This window comes from Cyprinus carpio, chromosome A8, assembly GCF_018340385.1.
Source record: "Cyprinus carpio isolate SPL01 chromosome A8, ASM1834038v1, whole genome shotgun sequence".
Classification (NCBI taxonomy): domain Eukaryota; kingdom Metazoa; phylum Chordata; class Actinopteri; order Cypriniformes; family Cyprinidae; genus Cyprinus; species Cyprinus carpio.
The window spans coordinates 9,278,401-9,291,002 of NC_056579.1; the positions used below are offsets into that span (position 1 = coordinate 9,278,401).

A 12,602-nucleotide genomic window follows, 5' to 3' on the forward strand; every position below is an offset into this window, starting at 1 on the left:
ACTCCAACAGCGAGAGAATGAATTTGCATATATATGCTGCCACAAATCAAAGCATAAATTCAAGCAGAAACCTTATCCTTGTGGCGCGGCTGACACAGAAGAGCGTACGCAGTTTGCGTTCAGAAGGTGTTTTCCAAAATGGTGCAACGGTGAGACAGAGGAGACGACTCGTTGAATAAATTCGTTATTTTTGTTTTCTTCTCATACAAAAAGTATTCTTGTCGCTTCATAACGTTACGGTTGAATCACTGATGACAGATGGACTATTCTGACGATGCTTTTCATACTTTCCTGGACCTTGACAGTGTATTTTACTTGGAAGTCTAAGGGACAGTCACAAGCCTCACGGTTTTCATCCAAAATAACTTAAATTATGTTCCGAAGACGAACAAAGCTTTTACGGGTTTGGAACGACATGGGGGTGTTCATTTTGGGGACATGGGGACATGTTCATTTTGGGGTGGAGTATCCCTTCAAAATCTTCTAGTGTGCGGCCAATCACAACGCACTGGGACAGCTAAAAAATCACAACACATTTAGTTTTTCGGAAGGCGGGTCTTCATCAAACCCGGAACTAATCGAGCCGTTTGTGCCAGTCTGGGGAGAAAGGTACTGTAATAAATGTAAATTATTTGAAAAATAATGCATTTTTGGAACCACCAAGCATGAGAGCATGTTCTAGTACACCCCCAAAACAAAATCAAGACTTTGTAAAAGAGCATAATAGGACCCCTTTAAATATAAAACTTAATTGAAATTTAGGTCCACATAAAATCAACCTGGGTCAAACAAAAATCTCCTTTATGTGCACAGTCAAAGAATGGGATCTGTATTATTCCAGCTGACTACTGCATTTCGCCATCTGTAAGACATAGTTGAAGCATTAATATCGCCAAATGTCTTTATTTCACAATATTAAAATTACATGTTATAGAAAATATTCTGATAAATGAGAGATACACCTCTACGCAGGGATGAAATAAGAGACTTACTTGGTTCTGATGCAGAGCTCCAGTGGAGGAATTAGATCACTGTCTGCATTGTCATTCTCAGCCGCACCAGCAGCACAATGTAGATCTTTTCAGAGACACAAAACACACAAGGTCTTTTAATACTGACTTTTATAAACCCTGATTACAAAGCAAGTGTGCAAAGGTTGTGTTTAATTTGTTTTCTCAAATCCTATGTATAATAAAATCAGTGTTTGTTTTGAGTGTCTGTGTCTAGAAAAGCAATGACCCAAAGGAAAAGACTCACAGACTGTTAACCTAATTGGTTCCTGCTGGTTGGCCAGCCCATCATAAAAGTACAAGTCAAACTCTTCCTCTCTGCAGTGATCAGTTGCCAGGTCTTCAGAGGGGCAAAAGAGCACACTGAAATGGCTCTCACTGCAAACTACCCAAATTGGAAACTTGGGAGTTTTCAGGTGAGATCCAACCTTTAAAAAGAGAGAAATGGTGATATAAGAAATTTGGATATAAAATCTAAGTATATGTTAAGAGTGTTTGAAGCCTCATTACCTTACATATATTATAGTGCTCAAATAAAGACAGCAGCCCAATGTTACAATGTGCTTTAATTCCCTTCAGAAGTGTAAAATTTCCATTTCCGGAATCAAGCTTCATTTCATCATCAAAGACGTTTGAAACTGCCCATCCACAAAGCAAAAGATTTACTAATTCCTTAAGAAAAATGAAAGGGAAATATAAGATTAATGACTCTATCATATCAAAACACTACACACTGGAGCTGTACAAAAAAAATAAATAAATAAAACAACACTGTGACCAATAAGAGAAAAATCAAGCAAATATGCTTTAATATGTGTATCAGGATAAGGACTTAAAAGTGTTAATATGGCAAACCTGTGTGCAGTAGCCATGAGCTCCAATGAGAGTGGATGTTGGCACATCCATATCACTTTGTATACTAAAAATCACAAAAAAATGAATCAATTAGCTCTGTGAATATATGTAAATAAACAGTCAAAGGGGAGTTAAAGGGGAGGAAACTCACATTGCAATAGTTCTGGAAAGAATGGCAGAGACGGTAAGCAGGATACAGCCAAAGGGGCCAGACTCAAACTAAAAGGAAGAAAGAAAACTGCTATTAGTTGCCATCATCAGTCACATAAAGAGCTATTAAACAGGTGATATTTGCCTTAAAATGCTTCAAGACTATCACTGGATCTGCTTGGATAGAAATCCTGCATATAACGTATAAAACAAAACTTGCTTATAGCAAATTTAAATACAATAAATAATAAATATAAATAACAACAGCATTATAAACATCAATATTATTAATATAATAATTAGCATAACAAATATAAATACATAATTAACAATATTATACATAATACATTTTATAATATTTCTATACCCTTTTTGAAAATATTTATTCTACAAGAATAGAAATCAAGTGTACGGGATGTGCCATAAGTGCAGACTTACCTGTCTAATATGCTGCTCAAGAACTGAAGTGAGATCATCTAAGGTCTCCATAGTGACGTATGTTATCTATGTGGAATATAAAAAAAAATCTATTAACAAAAGAGAAATATGTAGTCATCAGAAGATTAAAAAGCAATTAGAAGGCATTTTAAGGGTCAAAGAATGATCTTACCATTTCTAGAATACCATCTGATTTGTAGCGTCCAACTGGGGTGAACAGACTTCTTCCTGTGTTTCTGTGGGGGCAGGTTTTTACGGTTGAGAAATGAACAGTAGGTTTGTAAATATAAGTAATAATTCTAAATGTGTGAGACTTACATTGCGACTGTGGCTCTCTTCATATTCCCGGCTCTCCATAATATGTCAGCCAAAGCCTGAGATAGACACTTTGTCCTTAAAACGTTTGATACCTCCAGTCTCCTGATGACATTTAAAAAAAAGTAAAAAAATTGAGACGTCAAATAAAATACAAATGTTAAAATTTATAACCTAAGATATTTTCTGGCTTATGTATAAAAAATGCAAATAAATGTGAGATCAATAAGAGCTTTGAAAATTATAATGATATAAAAAAAAAAAAAATCTTTCAACAGAAAAATTGGCAAAAAAATATGACTGATGCTTAATACTCACTCAACCAATGAGTCATTGCTTGATTCTTCAAACAGAAGCTTCTGTAAAACACAAGCCTGAACTGCTGCAAGGACTCCACAGGGTCCTCCCTGATTAAACAACACCAGAAAAATCTCATGATGCATCGGTTTACAAACCAAAACTACAGTAAATCCAGAGGTTGTCTGGAGTACTGTACCTTCTTTTGGACAATCCCATACTTCAAACCAGGAGTATCTGAAAAGGTAAAATTCTGTTGTTTCCACTCCTCAGTGAAACAAGCCAGAGGAGAACCAAAGATGATCTCCTTAAGAGCCTGAATTAGACATCAGAGCACAGATATCATATCAGACTGGGCTGAAATCACAGATTGTGGTTTGAGGAAGATAAAATGCTAATGTATTTACAGTGGCAGTCATCTGGTCCATGGGTGTCTTGTCCAAACTAAGTTCTGGCATGGTTGTTCTAGAAACATCACACAAGCTCTCCTCATTCTCGATGTCATCTGTTAAATTTGAAAAAGAATTGGAGGCATTTCAAAACTACAGAATTTTAAATAACAGATTGTTTTAAAACACGTTTTAGTAGAATTGATTTCAGAATGATAGGATTAGGAAAATAAATATTAAAATTAGACAGATGCACAAATATTGAATGAGGACAGGACTTCATTTATTTTAAAGCAATACAACAGCTGCTAGCATATTCTGCAGTTGAGCTGGCTAGGATACAAAATGTAATCTGTTGAAGATTTTAGGTGCACTACCCAAAACCATTTCCAACACATGGAGTCCATCCAGTTTTGGGCTGGGTGCCGAATTCTTTCTGGCGAGGAAACAATAACAGTTAATAATCACACACTTGACATTGCAGCTGAGAAAAATATCAACAGCTTCTTTTTACCATCCCAAATTTCATAGTCTTAGAGCCATACTGTAAAAAGGGATTTTACTCATATTTAATTAATGTTTACATTCAAGGTTGTGGATAGGAATACTGGGCCCCCTACTTTTAAACTGCTTTGGGCCCCTTACCTTTTTAAATGTAAAATTCAGAAACTGCTGTGAGTCCCCCGGTCCTGTGGACCCCTAGAATCATTCCCACCTCGAGTTTGAACTCGAGTTTGAACTGATATAAACTGCTTTAATGCCTTAAAAATAAAAAGCTTTTGACTTTTTGACATAATTAAAAATCAATTTATCAAATAAAGGTTTACATAAACTATGTAGAGTAGGTTTCCCAGACACAGATTAAGTACTGGACATATTCACACAAACTTACAAGTGATGTTTGATATCTGAAGTCCTCTCATGTCCACTACGGTCTATGAATCCTGTATGTAAATTAGAAATCTTGCTGCTCTCCCATTCAACAGGGGCTGATGGGATAGACTTTGTATTTGTAGTACTGACACCATTTGTCCAGTTTGCTGCTTCTCTACAATCCTCTAATGTTGCTATAACAGACGAAGGTGCTTTTCGAGCTGGACGTCTCCTGTTACTTTCCTAAAGAAAATTATATCCTTGTCAATGCAATGCAATGCTGCAAAGGAGGAATAATGTAGAATAAAATCTTAGTAAATAAATTAAATACATAGCTAAAGTTATTAATCCCTTAATGCTGTATTTTAATTTTGAATGAATTTATTTTAACTTCATTAACAACATTCATCACCTGTGAGGAGCTGGCAATGGGACCTGCCATAATGCCCCGTCTTATTCTGCTGCTTCTGTTTTTCTGGCTGTCAGTGTCTACGACCTTTTTCTCAGAGGGAAATCCCTCTTTCGACACTGTTAAGAGACTATCCTGGCTAGACGACGAACAGTACTCACTTCTCTCACTGTCAGGGTGAACAGCAAAGCTCTTGCGCATGATTTCAGAAGGTGTTCGGGAAGGCACAATAACTTGTTGACACACTGCTTTCAGATAACCTATGTAGAAGGTGAATGTTTATTGCTGTCAACAGATCTCGAAAGTCTCAAACAAATGAATCCACTGGATTTTTGTAAATAAATAAATACCTTGGGCTGTCACCCAACAGATTTTCCATACAATCTTCCTCTCTCTTAACTGTCCCAGTCATGTCTATGGAAGAACTGGATGTGGTTTGTTCCAATGGATGTGCTTGATTGTCACCATGTCGGCGTCCTTTGGTTTTGCCACCTTCACTCATTCTGTCCTTCACGATCATCTCCAACATTGACTTCAAAGGATGTTCTTCAGCCTAAATACAAATGCATTTTGATGATCTCTCTACCTTTTCAACATTCTTTATATTTTAGATTCAGATGTCGATGACTTTGATACCTTATTCTTTTTGTAAAGGCCCTCGAGGTGAAGTATTCTGCGCAGATCTGATCTGTTATTAATGCTTGAATTAGTTCGGGGAAGCTCTTCATCCATGCGAGCTATGGTTTTCTTCAGGCCCTGCATGTACATTTCATCATCCAACCAGAGCAATTTCTCAGTGAACAAGGAAACTTACAGAATAAATCTACCTTTAAAAACACACGATAGGTTTAAAGATCACCTAAAATGCTGCTTTGAGTGGTAGTAAGTTACAGGATAGTTAGCATGGGTGTCCAACTACCATGTTTATAAGTCTTCCAAATATAATAAACTGAATAAAACTGATCTGTCACCCACCTTTCGACTGAGATATTCCCGAACTAGAGACGCGGAGACTTCCTCCACATCTTTTCCCATCATAGATCACAATAACACAGCGGTAAATAAGGGAACAAGATCGCAAGTTGGCTAGTTCGATATAAGGTTAAACAGATCCCAGACTTCACACACATTGAATACTGTTGGTCGGCATAGGTCATATGTTCATCTACACGCAGTTACTGCATCTTCCGCACGGTATTTAAATATTTTGTGAATTAACCGGGGGATAACTGAGGTAAGGACAGCTGCAGAGGCTTGCTAACTAGCGGTCTAGCCTTGTTACTATAGTTACCAGCAGACGGTTGTTGATAGTGTGTGCGGTGCGTGGATTAATGACACAGCAGCGCCTCCCTGCGGATGCAACATGTATTACTGTTACAGTTTGCAAAAAAAGATTTTTTTTTTTTGACGCGTTTGTGTTGGCACAAACGAGTACAAAATACAATTTTGTAGTATTCTTGCTGGAGAGTATTATGTTTAGGTGGTAGGTATGGAGAGGAATGTTTTTCATATTAATAATTTAGAATAATAAACCATCAAGACGCCTCTATCTTAATGTTTAGTGATCTACTTCTCTATTGACTTAATCGGAAGATGTTCAGAGTAGCATTCTGAAAAGGAAAGTTGTGTCAGATATGGTCAAATTTATGAAAATACACTGAAAGTGTCTAGCAGAAAAGTCTCCAATGAGTAAAGAAGTCTTGTTTGTTCACTTAAAGTCAAATATGTCAATTAGAGCTGGTTGATAAGAGTGGTCTGTTATGAGAAAGGAAAATTATTTGCCACGCACATTTCATAAGGTTTTATTTTATGTTTTGTCTACTGTCCTGTCATTTGGTGCCTCTAAGATTTTTTTTTTTTTTTTATAATTTTGTCAAGATAGCATGTCTTAAGAAACATTGCTTTTCTAGTTAAAAATAAGTTAGCCTACATGTTTTTTGTTGCATTTGAATTCATTTTCATTATATTTACATTCAAATTTAAATTAGCAATAACTAATAACTAACTAAATAATATATATATATATATATATATATATACTATATATATATATATATATATATATATATATAATATATATATATATATATATATTTATATATAATAGCATATTTACAAAAAAAATAGCATATTTACAGACAATCATGCATTTTATTAAGTTGGCTTGAGAAAGCCAACTTACTGATCTACTATTTAAACTTATTAAGTTGGCTTGAGAAAGCCAACTTACTGATCTACTATTTAAACTTATTTATTATTATTATTATTCTTTTTCTGAGACTAAAATTTCTGACTCTAACTCCTCCTAGAGCTTTGAACTCTACAGACTTCAAACTCAGCCCAGCTCTTCAGACTGATCTCGCCGGGTGTGCTATATCTTTTCTAACTGATCAGACTTATGGTTTTCATAAAAATGAAGATTAAAAATCATAAAAAATCCCATAGACTTTTATTGACGGAATGTTCAGATGAGCCAAGCTCCAACTGTCAAAAATTCAAAACTAAACAAACTAAACCCCATTAGACTCAATCAAGCTTCCATTCTATATACTATTTCTAACCAATTCAAACTCATTCAAACTTATCTATCTAATATTTCTAATCTATTTATCTATCTATCTGTCTATCTATCTATCTATCTATCTATCATCTGACTCTATCTATCTATCTATCTATCTGTCTATGTATCTATCTATCTATCTATTTATCTATCTATCTATCATCTGACTCTATCTATCTATCTATCTATCTATCTATCTATCTATCTATCTATCTATCTATCTATCTATCTATCTATCTATCTATCTATTCATCATCTATCTATCTATCTATCTATCTATCTATCTATCTATCTATCTATCTATCCTAGCAACATGCTAATAATGTTAGAAACATGCTAGTCACTCGCTAATCATGCTAAAAAACATGCTAGCGACATGCTAGTCACTCGCTAATCATACTAAAAAACATGCTAGCGACATGCTAGTAACTCGCTAATCATGCTAGAAACATGCTAGCGACATGCTAGTAACTCGCTAATCATGCTAGAAAACATGCTAGCGACATGCTAGTCCTCGCTAATCATGCTAAAAACATGCTAGCGACATGCTAGTCACTCGCTAATCATGCTAGAAACATGCTAGCGGCATGCTAGTAACTCGCTAATCATGCTAGAAACATGCTAGCGACATGCTAGTCCTCGCTAATCATGCTAAAAACATGCTAGCGACATGCTAGTCACTCGCTAATCATGCTAAAAAACATGCTAGCGACATGCTAGTAACTCGCTAATCATGCTAGAAACATGCTAGCGACATGCTAGTCACTCGCTAATCATGCTAGAAACATGCTAGCGACATGCTAGTCACTCGCTAATCATGTTAAAAACATGCTAGCGACATGCTAGTCACTCGCTAATCATGCTAGAAACATGCTAACGACATGCTAGTCACTTGCTAATCATGCTAGAAACATGCTAGCGACATGCTAGTCACCGGCTAATCATGCTAAAAACATGGTAGCGACATGCTAGTCACTTGCTAATCATGCTAAAAACATGCTAGCGACATGCTAGTCATTTGCTAATCATGCTAGAAACATGCTAGCGACATGCTAGTCACTCGCTAATCATGCTAAAAACATGCTAGTGAAATGCTAGTGACATGCTAGTCACATGCTAATCATGCTAGAAAAAATGCTAGTGACATGCTAGTAACTTGCTAAATCATGCTACTGACATGCTAGTCACTTGCTAATCATGCTAGAAACATGCTAGTGACATGCTAGTAACTTGCTTATCATGCTAGTGACATGCTAGTCACTTGCTAATCATGCTAGAAAAAAATGCTAACGACATGCTAGTCACTCGCTAATCATGCTAAAAAACATATTAGTGACATGCTAGTCACTTGCTAATCATGCTAAAAACATGCTAGCAACATGCTAGTCATTTGCTAATCATGCTAAAAACATGGTAGCGACATGCTAGTCAATCGCTAATCATGCTAAAAAACATGCTAGTGACATGCTAGTCACTTGCTAATCATGCTAGAAACATGCTAGCGACATGCTAGTCACTTGCTAATCATGCTAGAAACATGCTAGCGACATGCTAGTCACTCGCTAATCATGCTAAAAACATGCTAGCGACATGCTAGTCATTTGCTAATCATGCTAGAAAACATGCTAGCGACATGCTAGTCTCGCTAATCATGCTAAAAAAACATGCTAGTGAAATGCTAGTGACATGCTAGTCACATGCTAATCATGCTAGAAAAATGCTAGTGACATGCTAGTAACTTGCTAATCATGCTACTGACATGCTAGTCACTTGCTAATCATGCTAGAAAGAAACATGCTAGCGACATGCTAGTAACTTGCTTATCATGCTAGTGACATGCTAGTCACTTGCTAATCATGCTAGAAAAATGCTAACGACATGCTAGTCACTCGCTAATCATGCTAAAAACATATTAGTGACATTGCTAGTAACTTGCTAATCATGCTACTGACATGCTAGTCACTTGCTAATCATGCTAGAAACATGCTAGCGACATGCTAGTAACTTGCTTATCATGCTAGTGACATGCTAGTCACTTGCTAATCATGCTAGAAAAATGCTAACGACATGCTAGTCACTCGCTAATCATGCTAAAAACATATTAGTGACATGCTAGTCACTTGCTAATCATGCTAAAAACATGCTAGCAACATGTTAGTCATTTGCTAATCATGCTAGAAACATGCTAGCGACATGCTAGTCACTCGCTAATCATGCTAAAAACATGCTAGTGACATGCTAGTCACTTGCTAATCATGCTAGAAACATGCTAGCGACATGCTAGTCACTTGCTAATCATGCTATAAACATGCTAGCGACATGCTAGTCACTCGCTAATCATGCTAAAAACATGCTAGCGACATGCTAGTCATTTGCTAATCATGCTAGAAACATGCTAGCGACATGCTAGTCACTCGCTAATCATGCTAAAAACATGCTAGTGAAATGCTAGTGACATGCTAGTCACATGCTAATCATGCTAGAAAAATGCTAGTGACATGCTAGTAACTTGCTAATCATGCTACTGACATGCTAGTCACTTGCTAATCATTCTAGAAACATGCTAGCGACATGCTAGTAACTTGCTTATCATGGCTAGTGACATGCTAGTCACTTGCTAATCATGCTAGAAAGATGCTAACGACATGCTAGTCACTCGCTAATCATTCTAAAAACATATTAGTGACATGCTAGTCACTTGCTAATCATGCTAAAAACATGCTAGCGACATGCTAGTCATTTGCTAACCATGCTAAAAACATGCTAGCAACATGCTAGTCACTCGCTAATCATGCTAAAAACATGCTAGTGACATGCTAGTCACTTGCTAATCATGCTAGAAACATGCTAGCGACATGCTACTGACATGCTAGTCACTTGCTAATCATGCTAGAAACATGCTAGCGACATGCTAGTCACTCGCTAATCATGCTAAAACATGCTAGTCACTTGCTAATCATGCTAGAAACATGCTAGCGACATGCTAGTAACATGCTAATTATGTTAGCAACATGCTAGTAACTAGCTTATCATGCTAGAAACATGCTAGTAACTTTGCTAATCATGCTAATGACATGCTAGTCACTTGCTTAATTAAACTTCTTAAACTTTTCAAACTTCAAACTTCAAACTTTTCAAACTTTCCAAACTTTTTAAACTTTCTGTTCAGACTTTCTCAAGCCAACTTAAAGTTTGTCTTGACAAACTTTTTTATCTAGTTATTATTATTATTATTCTTTTTCTGAGACTAAAATTTCTGACTCTAACTCCTCCTAGAGCTTTAACTCTACAGACTTCAAACTCAGCCCAGCTCTTCAGACTGATCTCGCCGGGTGTGCTATATCTTTTCTAACTGATCAGACTTATGGTTTTCATAAAAATGAAGATTAAAAATCATAAAAATCCCATAGACTTTTATTGACGGAATGTTCAGATGAGCCAAGCTCCAACTGTCAAAATTCAAAACTAAACAAACTAAACCCCATTAGACTCAATCAAGCTTCGCTTCTATGTACTATTTCTAATCCATTTAAACTCATTCAAACTCATCTATCTAATATTTCTAATCTATCTATCTATCTATCTATCTATCTTTATGTTTATCTATCTATCTATCTATCTATCTATCTTATCTATCTATCTATCATCTGACTCTATCTATCTATCTATCTATCTATCTATCTATCTATCTATCTATCTATCTATCTATCTATCTATCTATCTGTCTGATGATATCTATCTATCTATCTATCTATCTATCTATCTATCTATCTATCTATCTATCTATCTCCAGACTGTTTCTTTCTATCTATCTATCTATCTATCTATCTATCTATCTATCTATCTATCTATCTATCTATCTATCTATCTATCTATCTATCTCCAGACTGTTTCTATCTATCTATCTATCTATCTATCTATCTATCTATCTATCTATCTATCTATCTATCTATCTATCTATCTATCTATCTATCTATCTATCTATCTATCCTAGCAACATGCTAATAATGTTAGAAACATGCTAGTCACTCGCTAATCATGCTAAAGAACATGCTAGCGACATGCTAGTCACTCGCTAATCATACTAAAAACATGCTATCGACATGCTAGTAACTCGCTAATCATGCTAGAAACATGCTAGCGACATGCTTGTAACTCGCTAATCATGCTAGAAACATGCTAGCGACATGCTAGTCCTCGCTAATCATGCTTAAAACATGCTAGCGACATGCTAGTAACTCGCTAATCATGCTAAAAACATGCTAGCGACATGCTAGTCACTCGCTAATCATGCTAGAAACATGCTAGCGACATGCTAGTCACTCGCTAATCATGCTAGAAACATGCTAGCGACATGCTAGTCACTCGCTAATCATGCTAAAAACATGCTAGCGACATGCTAGTCACTCGCTAATCATGCTAGAAACATGCTAACGACATGCTAGTAACTCGTGTTTTTGAGCAACATGCTAGTCACTTGCTAATCATGCTAGAAACATGCTAACGACATGCTAGTAACTCGCTAATCATGCTAGCAACATGCTAGTCACTTGCTAATCATGCTAGAAACATGCTAGCGACATGCTAGTCACCGGCTAATCATGCTACAAAAAAACCATGGTAGCGACATGCTAGTCACTTGCTAATCATGCTAAAAACATGCTAGCGACATGCTAGTCATTTGCTAATCATGCTAGAAACATGCTAGCGACATGCTAGTCACTCGCTAATCATGCTAAAAACATGCTAGTGAAATGCTAGTGACATGCTAGTCACATGCTAATCATGCTAGAAACATGCTAGTGACATGCTAGTAACTTGCTAATCATGCTACTGACATGCTGGTCACTTGCTAATCATGCTAGAAACATGCTAGCGACATGCTAGTAACTTGCTTATCATGCTAGTGACATGCTAGTCACTTGCTAATCATGCTAGAAAAATGCTAACGACATGCTAGTCACTCGCTAATCATGCTAAAAACATATTAGTGACATGCTAGTCACTTGCTAATCATGCTAAAAACATGCTAGCAACATGCTAGTCATTTGCTAATCATGCTAGAAACATGCTAGCGACATGCTACTGACATGCTAGTCACTTGCTAATCATGCTAGAAACATGCTAGCGACATGCTAGTCACTCGCTAATCATGCTAAACATGCTGCTACTCACTTGCTAATCATGCTAGAAACATGCTAGCGACATGCTAGTAACTCGCTAATCATGCTAGCAACATGCTAGTCACTTGCTAATCATGCTAGAAACATGCTAGCGACATGCTAGTCACTGGCTAATCATGCTAA

The 12,602-nt window shown here is 36.5% G+C and overlaps 1 protein-coding gene across 1 annotated transcript; it reads right to left on the reverse strand.

Annotated features, from left to right (window-relative positions):
- Positions 1–629: 629 nt before the first annotated feature.
- On the reverse strand, positions 630–6,058 carry LOC109062015 (probable ubiquitin carboxyl-terminal hydrolase MINDY-4). The gene is given in 19 exon segments (XM_042762004.1): positions 630–862; positions 993–1,077; positions 1,258–1,438; positions 1,521–1,682; positions 1,866–1,929; positions 2,017–2,084; positions 2,454–2,519; positions 2,626–2,689; positions 2,772–2,873; positions 3,087–3,175; positions 3,265–3,381; positions 3,473–3,570; positions 3,832–3,890; positions 4,347–4,570; positions 4,740–4,980; positions 4,982–4,996; positions 5,087–5,289; positions 5,373–5,492; positions 5,712–6,058. Coding segments are annotated over 19 exon segments (2,070 nt in total). The 5' UTR covers positions 5,775–6,058; the 3' UTR covers positions 630–813.
- Between the last annotated feature and the right edge of the window lie 6,544 nt (positions 6,059–12,602).